This window comes from Bombina bombina, chromosome 4 (genome assembly GCF_027579735.1).
Source record: "Bombina bombina isolate aBomBom1 chromosome 4, aBomBom1.pri, whole genome shotgun sequence".
Taxonomy (NCBI): Eukaryota; Metazoa; Chordata; class Amphibia; order Anura; family Bombinatoridae; genus Bombina; species Bombina bombina.
In genome coordinates this window covers 974,289,229-974,305,938 of record NC_069502.1, presented here as the reverse complement: position 1 = coordinate 974,305,938, position 16,710 = coordinate 974,289,229, and the positions used below count along the sequence as shown (strand labels likewise).

The 16,710-nt window shown below is 37.6% G+C and overlaps 1 protein-coding gene across 1 annotated transcript in view; it reads right to left on the bottom strand.

The window, feature by feature from the left end:
* The window catches only part of KIZ (kizuna centrosomal protein), a 532,190-nt gene that overhangs the window by 178,563 nt on the left and 336,917 nt on the right, over positions 1-16,710 (bottom strand). Inside the window, exon 11 of the mRNA XM_053712012.1 lies at positions 13,305-13,436. Within this exon, the coding sequence (XP_053567987.1) occupies positions 13,305-13,436 (132 nt within the window). The remainder of the gene's footprint in view (positions 1-13,304; positions 13,437-16,710) is intronic.

Sequence of the window (16,710 nt, the reverse complement as noted above, 5' to 3'; positions counted from 1 at the left end):
TATTTGATCTTTAATATTATTGTTTAATGACTATTTAATTGTAGCTTTACTACAAAGATAACACATATTTAGACTGTACTATTGCTTGAACTAACCTCTTTTTGCTTCCTTATTTGAATACCAAGCAATGTTCATTGACAAAGTCAATAAAAATGAAACAAAAAAACAAACAAAAAATCAGACTGTAATACAGATAAAGAACTCAAATCTCAGAAATAAAAAGATCATATTGTAATATATCTTATCATATATCTACAGTAATCATTTTCAGGCGTTTAAAACCGGTAATAAAAAAAATCATATGCAGCAAATGAAATTGATATCAAACTGGGAAAAGAAGCCATTATGCCTGCCATTACTCTTGCATGACAGTGTATGAAGGAACTCATTACATACAGGAGCATGCCAAATCTTAGCACACATGAGACAATTTCATATATATGATAAAACGGAACTAGATAGCAATAAGGAAAGTTGTGAAACACCAGTTAGCCGATTTATACAGTTGCTCTTCTGAAACATTGACATTTTTTATTAAAGTTATCACAGACCATGTGGACAGTAACCTTTAACAGCTGAGCTTGGTTCTTGATGCTATAAGCTGATAGACAGTTTTATTTACTGTTACATTTTATGCTTTCCCCTTTCTGTGTGTCAAGACCTCTCTATACTTACTTGTACTGTGGTCACTACACACATAGAAAAGTACTGTCAAGGCTCAATTAAAACTCCTAAGTAAATAATGAGTGTTTGACTTGTTTGATCATGGGGTCACTAGCCAGGAATTGAACTGGTGTTCTGGAAGATCAATGCCTGCTTACTTAAAGCTATAGGACTGTTCATGTATTGCTATAATATTAATATTGTTGTGCCTTAACCCTGTCTAACACATCTGATGAGACAGGTGCACAGCATTATTAATCAACTCACTATTTCGACCAGCAGCAATCTAGGCTGTTGTTAGACAGCACTATTGTGTTTGTATATTGCTGTTTGTGATCTTATGGTATTTTTTACATTTTAGCTTTAGCTATGGACTTTGTATCTCTGCCCCCTCCCGTGCCCTATTATTATTAATTTGTATAGCGCCGCAAAATTCTGCACAGCTGGCCTAACCTTGTGTCTCTCTAACAATGATTGTTTAGACTATTTTTTCCACTACACTTAAAGCTAGATTTATAAAGCTGAGGCGGACAGGGGCACATATACGTGCCCCTGTCCGCCGCAGCTTGCCTCTGGCGGGGCGAATTTCCCCGGAGGAATTTACCATTGAACATGAGCGCTATTTTGCACTCGCGTGCAAACCCACCCCCTGCCCGCGCACAGCCAATCACGTGCGGGCAGGAGCTGTCAATCTCCCCGGTCAGACTAGACCGCGGAGATTGAAGTTCGCCACCTTAGAGGTAGCGAAAAGGTTAGGAAAGCAGCAGTCTGATGACCGCTGCTTGTTAAATACGGCAAGCAGGTTCTCTTGTGAGAACCTGCAGCCATAGGGGCTCAAAGGCTTGCGAAACCTTTGATACATCTAGCCCTTAAGCTCTCTCCAGGAACAAAAAGCAAACAAAGTATAAATTATACAGGAAAAACAAAATGTATGCTTACCTGATAAATTTCTTTCTTTTGTGATGTACCGAGTCCACGGATTCATCCTAACTTGTGGGATAGTGTCCTTCCTGACAGGAAGTAGCAAAGAGAGCACCACAGCAGAGCTGTCTATATAGCTCCCCCCTTAACTCCACCCCCCAGTCATTCGACCGAAGGCCAAGGAAGAAAAGGAGAAACTATAAGGTGCAGAGGTGACTGAAGTTTACATAAAAAAATACTATCTGTCTTAAATAGACAGGGCAGTCCGTGGACTCGGTACATCGCAAAAGAAAGAAATTTATCAGGTAAGCATAAATTTTGTTTTCTTTTGCATGATGTACCGAGTCCACGGATTCATCCTAACTTGTGGGATACCAATACCAAAGCTTTAGGACACGGATGAAGGGAGGGACAAGACAGGAACCTAAACGGAAGGCACCACTGCTTCCAAAACCTTTCTCCCCAAAATAGCCTCCGAAGAAGCAAAAGTTAATAAGCAATAAACCCCCAAATGAAAAAAACGGATTGAAAAATGTCTAAAACCGGTTAAACACCCCTATAAGCACCTTGCCACAGCTCTGCTGTGGCCCTACCTGCCCTTATGAAGTGATAATATGGGGTTTAAAGCTTCAATTAGTCCCTCAGAAGACTATCAGGACCTCAGGAGAAGTTGCTTGCTGCTTGTAAATGTAGGCCCCACCCACCTCACTCGATGTTGCTGGGGCCTACACAAAACTAACAAACCCTGCCTGAAAGCCATGTGGGTTATAAACAACCCCAAAGAACCCTCAAGCAAATGTCCCATAAAACAGAAAACGTTACTCCCAGACACAAAAATGTTTGTCCCAAATTCACATAACAAACTGAGTGCCCACAAAAAATTAACCCTTTATGCAAGCTAGTAAAAACCTCTGATAACACTAGGATTACTGCTTACCCTTCCCCTAATGGGGACACTGTCAGCCTTTCTGAGATAACACAGTCTCTGCAGAAAATATGACTGAACATACCTCATTGCTGTATAGCAAGAAACCGTTCCTCACACTGAAGTTTTCCTGTACTCCTCAGCTTCTGTGGGAACTGCAGTGGACCTTAGTTACAAATGCTAAGATCATCATCCTCCAGGCAGAAATCTTCATCTATGTCCTGCCTGAGAGCAAATAGTACAACACCGGTACCATTTAAAAATAACAAACACTTGATTGAAGATAAAATAAAACTAACAGTTTAACACCTCTTCTCTTTGCTCTTCCTGCTTAGAGCCAGCAAAGAGAATGACTGGGCGGTGGAGTTAAGGGGGGAGCTATATAGACAGTTCTGCTGTGGTGCTCTCTTTGCTACTTACTGTCAGGAAGGACAATATCCCACAAGTTAGGATGAATCCGTGGACTCGGTACATCATGCAAAAGAAATACATTTAAAACAAATCCCAGTGGCTGGTGTATCTCTATAATCATGTTCATTTTCTGTAGCAAGTATTTTTTTCTTGGAAATCTTTAAAAGGAATTAAAGGAACATAAAACCCCAATTTTTTCTTTCATAATTCAGATTAAAAAGAAAGGTGTATGAGCGTGCACGTACGGCAGCAGTTTTAAAACTATGCTATACATTTGAAAAAGCACTAGGTGGCAGCAGTATTTCCTGTCATGTAAAGCTCCAGGCATGTACACACAGCCTAAAAATAAATTGCTCTATTTTGTTGGAGCATTTATTTATTAACAAATTGTATTATTTATTTTAGTATGTATTTAACTCAACTTCAAAAAAGGTAAAACCTGCTGTCATAATTACACACATGGAATACTCACATTTTGCTCAATATGAGGATACAGCCAATGATAGATACATACACACGTGTGCCTGCTTATTATTTGATCACCCGCTGTTTCCTCATCTGGAGTAGCTAAGGATAACAACTTAGACTATGTGTATAACTAACCTCTCTCCATGGGTTAAAATATTTTAAAAGAAAGGATCTTGTATACAAATAAAATGGTATAATGCATGTTCTATCTGAATCATGAAAGAAAAAAAATGGGTTTAGTATCACTTTAAAAGGACATTGCGTAATATTTTTTCTCTCCTTTTTAATTTGTTGACAATGATCTGTTTTATATGCTGGGGTTTAGCAAATTGTTTAGAAATAGCTCTTTTACCTATATTTTGTTATTTGAAATAGCTGCTTTTCCCAAGGCAAAACATGCAGCGATCTAATTGCAGAAAATGCAGCATGTCTACAGGGACACATGCAGGGACTGTTAGTGCTTTCGCTTTGCAGCACTGCTTCAAATCAGGCTGTTTTGTTTAAAGGAACAGGTCAAAATTAAAGTTTCATGATTCAGACAGAACACCCAATAGTAAACAACTTTTCAATTCACTTCCATTATCAAAATATACACAATTTTATTTGATATGCACACTTTCTGAGTAGCAGCTCCTACTGAGCATGTGCAAGAATTTACAGTATATATATATATATATATATATATATATATATATATATACACAGGTAGCCCTCAGTTTACGCCAGGGTTAGGTTCCAGAAGGCATGGTTGTAAATCGAAACCGTTGTAAATTAAAACCCAGTTTATAATGTAAGTCAATGGGAAGTGAGGGAGATAGGTTCCAGGCCCCTCTCAAAATTGTCATAAGTAGCACCTAATACATTATTTTTAAAGCTTTGAAATGAAGACTTTAAATGCTAAATCCATAGTTTTCCTAAAGGGACATTAAAGGGATCAGAAACTATTTTTTTTTTTCTTTTGTGATTCAGATAGAGAATTTAAAAATGCCTGGGATAAGAATAAGGCTTTCCTACGAACTAAATAAGTTTATACTTTTAGGAAATATCGGAGAGACTTGCTGGCTCTTATCTGCCGTTATCTGCCGTCAAAATCTATGCTTTTATGCGATTTTAATCAACTGTCTAATCTACTTCTATTATCAATTTTTCTTCATTTTCTGGGTATCTTTTGTTGAAAAGCATGGACGTTTCTGGAGCAGTATATGGCAGAAGTGCAAGAATGTTATCCATTTGCAAGAGCACTAAATGGCAGCACTATTCCCTGCCATGTAGTGCTACTAGGTATCTCTTCAACACCAAATATCATGGGAACAAAGCAGTCTTTCACAGAAAGAAAATATAGTGCTTCTCTTCTACAATGCATTTTACAAGCTCGGTTTGAAGTGTTGCAACAGTCTTGGCCGAAAAAATACATTTCCCTCCAGCTCTCTGTGTTCTTAAATGAAGAGCAAAAAAGTTTTATCGGTCTCACAATGTCTCATTTGTAGGTTACGTCTTAACAGATTAGTAGTAAGTATGGTTCTTGCATTCTTCAGATCAATGGCTGCTTATGTGAGGAAGAGGTTTATCTAATGTTAGACATATAACAAAAGATACACTAGTTATTTGAATTATTTTCTAAATTATTCTGCATGCCAAGAAAAGTTGAGGCTCTAAAAACTAAATTACAGTTAACACAGTGCGAAAGATAGCCTCTTGCTTTTACTATTTTCCTTTTAATTTGTTCTTGGTTGTTCTTCATTTTACAGCCATAATATCTTTAAAGGGACAGTCTACACCAGAATTTTTGTTGTTTAAAAAGAAAGATAATCCCTTTATTGCCCATTCCCCAGTTTTGCATAATGAACACTGTTATAGAAATACACTTTTTACCTCTGTAATTACCTTGTATCTAAGCCTCTGCAAACTGCCCCCTTATTTCAGTTCTTTTGACAGACTTGCATTTAGCCAATCAGTGCTCACTCCTGGGTAACTTCACGTGCATGAGCTCAATGTTATCTATATGAAACACATGAGCTAATGACCTCTAAAGGTCAAAATGCATTCAGATTAGAGGCAGTCTTCAAATTATAAGAAATTAGCATATGAGCATCCTAGAATTAGCTTTCAACTAAGAATATGAAGAGAACAAAGCAAAATTGGTGATAAAAGTAAATTGGAAAGTTGTTTAAAATGACATTCCCTATTTAAATCATGAAAGGTTTTTTTGGACTTGACTGTCCCTTTAAGTTGACATGACTCATCTGTGGGCAACTGCAAGACAGATCAACCATAGGAGGCTTAAAAGTCAGGAAACCAAATCATTTTTGCGCTCCTCGGGTTGTGCTCGTATTATGAGTTAAAAGTAAACGGTTTTCGCTTGTGCGCTAATCCGATGAGTGCAAAAAGCCGATTGCATATTTTTATGTGCGCTAACCAAAAAAGTGGAGAAAACCTAAACACCCTATTAATGTGCACACCCGATTGCATGTTCTCATTTGTGCTAGCCCAACATGAAAATATGAATATTTCACATTCCAATGTTCTTCACATAGAAGAATATGATCGATTTATTAATAAATACATATTTCGACATATATCTGATGGTATTTTGGTACAATATTTAACTTATACCTATATATATATATATATATATATATATATATATATATATATACATACACACACACGATTATATATAGTTATAGATATATACAGATATATATTTGAATATCTATTTATAAATACATAGAACATATTCTGCTATGTGCAGAACATTGTGAAATATTTACAGTAAATATATAGCTAAAACCTGTATTAGAAATGATTATTGCATGAATACGGTTTTACATGTTTGCATGTACTCAACTGCAAAGGGCTCCAATGCACTTCTATATATGTCTTTATCTGTGTACATATGTATTTCTGTGTTTATATTTATTTGTCTATATGTCTGTAAATACATAAACACCTATAAAATACATATGAACACACACACACACATATATATATATATATATATATATATATATATATATATATATATATACCCATCTTTAGACATGTATATGCATATATCTTATAATTAATGCCCTTTGCCTGACTTTTTTTTTCTAAAACCTGAGACCTCATATGTTTGAGCCCTTATAACTTTTGTGTGCAATATTTTTTTTTAATAATTTTGATTAGACAGTGTTATTATGAGTGTAACTATACATTGTAATGTATTTTTGAGGTGTTTTGTGCAACTCTTTTGTTTCGGAGGTCACAGTAATCATTCTAGCTTAAATCAGGGTTCCGCTCAAAAAATCACATGTACTTTCAATTCGTAAAACCAGTGGTAAGCCCGACGAGCACAAACACCCGCGATAAACACCTTATTGCTTGCACTCAAACATTTGCGTCCCACTTGTAATCCGGCTCAAACCTGTTGAGCTCTCTTTGTAAGGATGATAACTTTTATATTATATACAGGGCCTATGAATACCCAAAAACTCCCCTCGCCCATTGGGCGAGTAAATCACAAAACTTACCAGCCCAGAATAAACTTTAGTCGCCCGTGAATATCAGCATGTAGTGTGTATATATCTTATGTAAAAATGCAATATAAATAGTGTTATTGTAATCTCACATGCATTGCAGACAGAGGTCCCAATTTGAATGTTTTGCAAGCTACTTACTACTTGGGACTTGAGCATTAATAAAAAGGCTTTAACTTTAGAAAATATTTTTCTATCACCAGGTAGAAAAAACAGGGATATTATCTTTGAAAAACTGTATGTACAGTCTTGACTTATTTTCTCCTAAGGGGAAAAAAAAAAGATATAATTGAGTTTTTTTAAAATTTTCCTTCAGCATATGTGGGGTTACGATTGACTAAGCATATTTAATTCTGCCACCCTTTAACCTATAGCGCTTTGAGTGGTACTGCATAAATAGGTGAGATAACGAGCATGTTAAAAATACTTTTTTTCCCCCCTTTCAGCCTGGCTGCCTTTCAACTACTAGCGCGACTGTCAGTGCCACGCTAGCAGATTTAACTGGGTGCATGGAGATGGTATGTTCTCTACTAATTGGTAAAGTCAGTTTTTGGAGCATTAATAGCATCCAGAAAAATTGTGCACTGCTCTATTTTGTTATGGTAGGTAGCTTGATCGTGTACATTGTGCTGAAGTACTGCAGAGGATCCTGGAGTACTTCAGCTTAATGTACGTGAGCAAGCTGCCTAACATAACTATATAGTCACTTAAACTCATACTTCATTCATACAGAGAGAAGAAACACTCAGCGCTCTAGCAGGATGTCTTCCCGCTCAGATAACCTTAGGGGTGGGAAGAAGCAACTGACAAGGAAGAGACCAAGAGCCATGGAGATAAGGGGAGGTCTTTGAATGCATTAAACAGAAAGAACCTCCCCTTTCTCCCTCCATTCCCGTGTGTGCGCATATGTGGAATGCAATTTGACATTTTTTTTATTGCTTCTTATATCTCACTTAAAATGTCAGGTCGCCATTCGGGCTGGTAACTTAAAAATTTTACTTGCCCGCAAGAATTTTTACTCGCCATTGGCGACCGGACCGGTCTATTCATATTCCCTGATATATAATGTCAATGCAAAATTATATCACATACCCCATAGTAGTATTTGCAAATAAACACATATATTATACTAGAATTTGCCAAAATAAATATGAAACAAGTTTACTTTCAACCAAAATCCAAAAACTGTCAGCCACAGAGAACTGAATGTTAGACAATAGATTACAGAAGATATACAAATGCAAGCACACAAGATATAAGTGCCCAAAATAAGAAATAAGAAATATATTATCAATGTATTATATAAGATATAATATAATTTGCCTGTAATACATTTAAATCAAGTATACCTTTAACATAAATGCTTTGAATCCGCAACTAAGTCTGACATAGACAACAGAGTGTTAGAAAGTCAATTACTTACAGTAGATATATAAATGCAAGCCCACTTAAGAAATATATAATAAAAACAAAATTTATGCTTACCTGAAAATTTCTTTCTTTCTTGACACGATGAGTCCACGGATCATCTAATTACTATTGGGAATATCACTCCTGCCCAGCAGGAGGCAGCAAAGAGCACCACAGCAAAGCTGTTAAATATCACCTCCCTTCCTTCCAATCCCAGTCATTCGACCGAAGCAAAGGAGAGAAAAGAAGCAACAAGGTGCAGAGGTGTCAGAAGTTTATAACAAAAACCCCTGTCCTTAAGAAACAACAGGGCGGGCCGTGGACTCATCGTGTCAAGAAATAAATACATTTATCAGGTAAGCATAAATTTTGTTTTCTTTCTAATGACACGAGTCCACGGATCATCTAATTACTATTGGGAATCAATACCCAAGCTAGAGGACACAGATGATAGGGAGGGACAAGACAGGGAACCTAAACGGAAGGCACCACTGCTTGAAGAACCTTTCTCCCAAAGGAAGCCTCAACCGAGGCAAAAGTATCAAATTTATAGAATTTAGAAAAAGTGTAAAGAGAAGACCAAGTTCCAGCCTTGCAAATCTGTTTCAAAGAAGCTTAATTTTTGAATGCCCAGGAAGAGGAAACAGCCCTTGTAGAATGAGCCGTAACTCTCTCAGGAGGCTGTTGTCCATCAGTTTCATAGGCCAAGTGAATGATACTCTTCAGCCACAAAGAAAGAGAAGTAGCCGTAGCTTTCTGTCCTTTACGTTTTCCAGAGAAAATCACAAACAGAGCAAAAGAGATTGCTCTCAGCTCCAGAATAATTATGGGTAAAACAGACTCTGAGTGAGTCCATTTCCCCTGAGCCTTTAGAGAGCCCCAGACTGCCCCCCATCCCAGTAGGCTGGCCTCCGTTGTCACAATCACCCAGGTGGGTCTGAGGTGTTCCTGAGACAACCACCAAAGAAGAGAATCCCTTGTCTCCTGCTCCAGATGTATTCGTGGAGACAGATCTGCATAATCTCCGTTCCACTGCCTGAGCATGCATAACTGCAGAGGTCTGAAGTGGAAACGGGCAAACGGAATGATGTCCATGGCTGCTACCATCAGACTGATTACCTCCATGCATTGTGCCACTGATGGCCGAGGAGAGAACTGAAGCACTAGACAGAAAAATCTTCATTGATAAGGAATCTATTATGGTTCCCAAGAAAATTACCCTTGTAGTTGGAACTAGGGAACTCTTTTTCAAATTTACCTTTCATCCATGAGATCACAGGACAAAGAACAACATTTCCGTGTGGGATCTTGCTTGTTGAAAGGATGGCGCCTGAACCAGAATGTCGTCCAGATAAGGCGCCACTGAAATGCCCCGCAATCAGAGGACCACCAACAGGGATCCCAGAACCTTTGAGAAAATTCCGGGAGCTGTGTCAAGGCCGAATGGAAGAGCCACAAACTGGAAGTGTTTGTCTAGAAATGCAAACCTCAGAAACTTGTGATGGTCCCTGTGGATGGGAACATGCAGGTACGCGTCTTTTAAATCTACCGTTGTCATAAATTCACCCTCTTGAACCAAGGGAAGAATGGAACGAATAGTTGGTCTGAAGGTTCCCTCTTTTTTTGGGAACCACGAACAGATTGGAGTAGAACCCCGGACCCTGTTCCTGCATAGGGACGGGAACTATCACTCGCAGATCGGAAAGGTCCCGAACACAGTTTAAGAATGCCTCTCTTTTTATCTGGTCTACAGATAATCTTCAAAAGCAGAAGCCTGCCCCTGGCAGGAAAGGTCTTGAACTCTAGTTTGTATCCCTGGGACACGATGTCCACCACCCCAGGGATCCTGAACATTCCAAACCCAAGCCTGAGCAAAGAAGGAAAGTATGCCCCTACAAGATCTGCTTATTCCTCTTATCCTGAGGGAGGAAATGACCCTTTCCTCCCGTAATGTCAGAAATTATTTCCATCAAACCCGGCCCAAACAAGGTCCTTCCCTTGTAAGGGATCGCCAAAAGCTTAGACTTAGATGACACATCCGCAGACCAAGATTTTAACCATAATGCTCTGCGGGCCATTACGGCAAAACCGGAAATCTTTGCTCGCAGTTTAATAACCTGTAGGGAAGCATCTGTAATAAAGGAATTGGCCAACTTAAGGGCCTTGATCCTATCCTGGATCTCTTCGAGGGGAGTGTCTGTCTGAATAGAATCAGACAACGCATCAAACCAGTATGCTGCCGCACTAGTGACGGTAGCAATACACACAGCAGGTTGCCATTGTAAACCCTGGTGTACATACATTTTCTTGAGTAACCCCTCTAATTTCTCATCCTTCAAGGATTCTTCAAGGAAAAACTATCTTCTATGGGAATAGTGGACCTCTTAGATAGCATGGAAATTGCCCCTTCCACCTTGGGTAACGTCTTGCTATAGGAAACATCTTCTTAAATATAGGGGATGGAGAAAAAGGGATAACTGGTCTCTCCCATTCCCTAGCAATAATCTCTGTAGCTCTATCTGGTACAGGAAAAAACCTCCCCCATGGAAGGTATACCAAAATACTTGTTTAGTTTACAAGCCTTCTTAGGATTGACTACGACAGTAGTGTCAGGGTCGTCCAGGGTAGCTAAAAATTCCTTAAGTAGTAAACGGAGGTGCCTAGCTTAAATCTAAAGGATACAACTTCAGCATCAGAGGAAGGAATTACACTGTCTGAATCTGAGACTTTACCCTCAGATGCTACCGAAATATCCTCCTCTTCAGACCTATGAGAGGGAACATCCGGAATAGATACAGTCGTGACAGAAACCATACACACTGATTATTTACATTTACTCTTGTGCTTTCCCTGTAGCAAGGGAAAAGCAGACAACGCATCCGAAACTGCAGAAGACATGAGGGAGCAATGTCTTGCAAAGAAACTTCAGACGGAGCTTGGGAGGAAACGCATGGCACTGTATTAATTCATAAAAATTTGGGACACCTGAGGAGAAAAACTGCGGCATATTTTGAACATTGTCAAAAGACTCCTGGACAGCATCAGTCCTAGACAATATTGGCTCAAAAAGTCTATCCCTAAAATTTAGTGTTCTCTCAACACATGAGGAACAGAAAAGGATTGGTGATCTAATATTAGCATTCAAACATATCCATCTTAACAGAAATACAAATATTTAAAATGTTACTAAAATTTTATAAAGAAAAAAAACGTTACTGTTTCTTTAAATTTTAAAACGTAACTGCTTTATTTTTGATGAACTGTAAAAACGTAATTGCTTTATTTTTTAATGTAATGCAATAATGAAAAATAATGATTCAGAACACTTCAAACAGCTTCTACACCTCAGATTTAGCTCTGCTGAGGTGCCTACCTTGCTGGATTACAGGAGATAATGTGTATGGAAACCGGAACTAAACAGAGCTGTTGCAAATAATGTTAAACGATCGTTAATTCGTTTTAACTAAAAACGGCAAGTTGCAAGATTTCTCTCCTTCATATACAGTAATTGAGAGAAAATATGGGCGCAACAGATAATTTTACTGCCACACAAGCCCAGCCCATCGTGGGCGTGTCAAAAATAACGTGTCAGTCGACATTTTATGTGAATCTCCGTATTAAAAAAATGACAGAGTATCACCAATATTGAGCCTATGCTCCTCAAGTCCCCAGTGCCTGCAAATACTGCTTTACATAATCCCCTTAAGACATTAGGCTTAATGTATCAAGCATCCCATTTCAGGGAAATAATAAAGTGCCATATTTTTTCCTTAATACGGCTTAAGAAAAATAAATTTAGCACTTACCTCAATAAATTCTGCCTGGCAGCAAGGCAGCTCACTAGGCTTGAGAGGTCCTCTCCCTCACATAGACCTGTGGATAAATAATAAAAAGGGCAGCACTTTATTTAAATTTTAGGGAGGCTCAGTGAGAATTATGTCCCACAAATTCCCTTTGCTTAAAAGCCACCAATGCTCTACTGAAGAGACTAAAATGGACTACGGCTACACCCTAGAGGAAAAACAGCACATACTTGCACTGCAATTAAAATAAAAAAAATCTTGATTGAAGAATCTTCTCAGACACCTAACTTTACCACTTCCTTACTCAAGCATAGGCAAAGAGAATGACTGGGGTTGGAGGGAAGGGAGGTGATATTTAACAGCTTTGCTGTGGTGCTCTTTGCCTCCTCCTGCTGGGCAGGAGTGATATTCCCAATAGTAATTAGATGATCCGTGGACTCATCGTGTCATTAGAAAGTCTATTATAGTGGATATAATAGAATTTGCCCATATAAATATAAAATGTATACCTTTAAAATAAATGTGTAGAATACTATAAAATGTCAGCCACGGAGAACTAAATGTAGCTTTAAAATATATAAAAGCACATTCCAACAAAAAAGAATAGCACAAAAAAATGAAAAGTAGATCTATTTTCTTACAAGAGAGTTTGTTAAAGAGGGGCGTTAACAAAGCTACTAGGAAAGCTATATAAATATTTATATTGGCTTATATATGACTGACATGGAGAATAGTTGCTTATTTTCTGTGATAAATAAGGAGTAGATACTAATCTGACTAGATACATTTATCATTAGTTCTCCTCAGCTCTCCTATGGAGAAAAACAACTTTTTCTATGATAAATAAGGGCGCACAGGTGCGCCTCTCCAAAGAAGAGCAACAGAGAACTGATAGGAGACCAGAAAGGAGAATTCCCAAAATGATTGATAAATCAAGCCCAATAGATATAGATTGGTGAAATCTGATGCACATTCTGAACTTTTTTATTAAACCTTTAATTGAAAATGGCTATAATGGCCCTTTAAGTTGTTTAAAAAAATCTGATCCTTGAGATAATATTGTCCAAGTAGGAAATCTATTTGCTTACCAAGGTTTCTGCCAAACCTCTTGTTGAGAGAAAACAGATAACTTTTTTTTATACATATATTAATTGGCAATACACATACATGTGCACCTATACTAACCTGGTATTTCTAGTTCTGATACATCACTGATTTCTTCTTCATCATTACAATTTGTAGCAGAACAATCTTGTTCAGGAGATAGGGAATCTCGAATTCTGCCTTTGTCATTTTGCAGTAAAACCTCAGCTTTTTCTGTAGAGATATTAAGGAAGCATGAGTTAAAATATACCTGGTATGTCAAACATACATTAATAGTGTTAACCAAATGTGAAAGCAAATGCAGCCAATTAAGATAGTCTTCCAATGGGGAGGGAAGAGAGCTGCTTGGAAGGGGATTAGGTAGGAATCAGGGGATGGGAAGTGTCAGGTGAGAGGGTAACAACTACACTATTGCTAAAATGAACCTTACAAGCTACCTGATTGACCCCTTCACTGAAGAGAATAATAAAAGTGTGGGACACAGCTGCAATTAGGCCTTCTAATTACTAAAAAGCAACGGCAAATCATGCATGTTTGGTATTTCTGAAGAAAATAGTTCACAGAGAAGCTTCTACAACCTTTTGTTTTATGACTGCACAAGCCGTGTGTAAATAATTTTACTGAGAATCTCAAAGCTTGTGAAAAAGTTACAGATTTGTTTTTTAATATGATTGGATTTGGCAGTGAAACGGTGGCATTAAATATACCAAACTGGCCCTAAATCAATACCTTGGGTTGTCTAATAAAAAAAATAATAATATATATGTAGTTTTGATCGGTAAAAAAAAAACAAGGCTCTACTTCTGTTTAAATGGAGTGATATCAAAAATGCTAGAAATTGTTCAGTACTTTGGGCAAGTTTTTATCTGAAATTCCTGGTACTGAAGGGGTTAAATTAACAAATCCAGATACTTCAAATACAAGAATAAACCTAAAGTAGAACATTCAAATACATTTAATACCCTGCAGATGGTATAAAACATCACTGGGAACACACTAACGGGAACCCACTTTATTTGGGGGGTTATATTTGCTGTTATACTGCTCAACAAGTTTAGTGCTTTTGCTAATTTAAATTGTGGATCTTCTAATAGGCTGGAATGTCTGATGTTTTGAAAGGGGGCCACTGTTGGTAGAATGTTATTTGGTGCAATCTTAGTGATGGGTCATAATGCAGAATGTAAAGAAGACAGTGTCTTCTCAATGATGATGTAAATTATGACACCTTATATCATGTAATAAGCAGTGTCCCTGATTCACTGGATGTGGGATTTCTGTTTCTGAAGTCCCACATCCAATGTGCTCTCACATAACCAGCTCAAGCAACTATTCAAATCAGAAGAGAGTTTTAATATTAGGTAAGAAATGTGAAATTCATGTAAGTGTTTCTCTGCATCATGCCTTTCAGCAGGTTTTGATTTGAGGAATTGTGTGTGCCTGTTATTGTATCTTATTTTATTCCAGAATAACTGTATATCTGCTGATATTGTGAGGACCTCACAGAATGCTTTTTGAATTTTTGGGATACAGAAGATTCTTGTTTGGTGTGGAAAGTCAAAAAGGACCACTCAGCCAGATGGGGGAGCTGCCAATATTGCCAGATTGTTCTTCTGGCACCTCTTAGGTGCATATTATCTATGGGTAGCTTGTCTTCCTCTTTGTTGTGGACTTCCATTTTCTCTTTATGTTTTTTGTAGATACCTATGTCAAATGCTACTTGGCTAACATGCTACCACCGACTCCAATTAAAAAGCTTGCCTTGCTCACTCCCAAATGGGTCATGTATTTATTCCAATTATGATACTAGTAAAAGTGTAGTGTAAAATACTAATAAAAGTGTGTGTGTTTAAGTAAATACATACACGCTCATATACGTACACATAAATATGTCTGGTTCAGGCACAAAAGAGCCCATACCTAAAATGTTCTGAATTATTTTGTATATTCTAACAAATGTGAAAATTGCAAATAACTGTGGACCTCTACAAGTTTGGAAATACTTCTGTCACCACAGAATAATAATAAAAAAAAAATGTTATAAAGCAAGTATCAATTTTCTGATAGCTAATTGACAATAATGTGGTTGCGCCGTTGCTCACGGCTGCACCCTGCTGTGCTTTGCTTCAGCTTCAAACTCACAGAGCTACAAAAAAAACGCAAAGGGAAAGAAAGGCTAGAATCTATGAAGAAATGATCATTTTATGTTCAGTTCAATAGCAGCTGCAAAAAGTGACCATTTGTACAAATGTATTTGAATGCAGCAAATATGGAATTGCACAAGTCTCTTTCAGCAAAGACATTAAAATGCTGAATACTATATAACCTACTTTCTACAATACTTCCATCATCATCATTAATAAAATAGTTGTTTTTTTTTATATATTTTTTTTTAAAACGATTTTTATTGAAGTCATAAACAAATACAACATATAGGGGATGCCCCAAAACATTTACAGATACGTGTATACACAGTATAATTAGAAAGGTATTGCAGAAAAAACCATGTAGAAAAAGCATTATGTATCCATATATCTCAAGCATTATTATAAAATTTGGGCTATCTATAGGGAGACATCAGTTTTATAATAGAATATCATAAATGTAGTATAAACAAAGATGGTCCTCTCTGTGCTATATGAAAAGTAAATTAGGGTATCTATTCAGATAAGATTAGGGCCAGGGAGGAGTTAGCTCTATATTTTTATGGGGAGGGGGGAATCAAGGCGAGAGCCGCTCAAAATAGAGTAGGGGGGGGGGAGTGGAGGGGGAGTGGAGGGCGGAGCCAGTTAGCATGTCAAGTTTGTAAATGCAATTGGATCTCAGAACTTTCAAGTACACTACTAGTGGAGTTATCCTATTTATGCCATGAGTAAATTTAAACTAGGGTATTTAAAAATAAGGGTAGCTTCCTATAAAGGATACGAACAGGGGGAGATATTTATAGATATGGAGAGCAGAGGACTGCTACATGAGCCCCTCTCCTGGGGAGATGCCAGCTATAGGCGATGTGGGTAAAAGGAGTAGGGGTATGACCCGCAGGAAATAAATGCCGACGGGAAAGGGAGGAGAGGGGTCAGATGGAGGTAATAGATGAGTGGGTATAAATGTAAAATAATACCACTAAAGGGGGATTTCCCTGCATGTACTGAGAAGGCAATGTCCCGAAAACGCTATGTATCCCTCACATACAAGCTGATAAGAAGCTAATGTAAACATAAAATATATAACAGTACTTAGGGTAGATTGTAGTATGTTTTGCCCTTATAGAGCTATGGGGCTGCTAGAACCATACTAAATATAAAATGTAGATAGAAGCGCATAGGACACAGACATTAACAGTAAACAGGATAGTATGAACTATACAAGAAGGTAGGGCAATTGTCTGAGCCCATATTACCAGTACGAGCTAAGAACAAACCTAGGTATGACATGATAGTATATATCTCATATATGCAGTAGTGAAAGTTGACACTATACAACATAACAT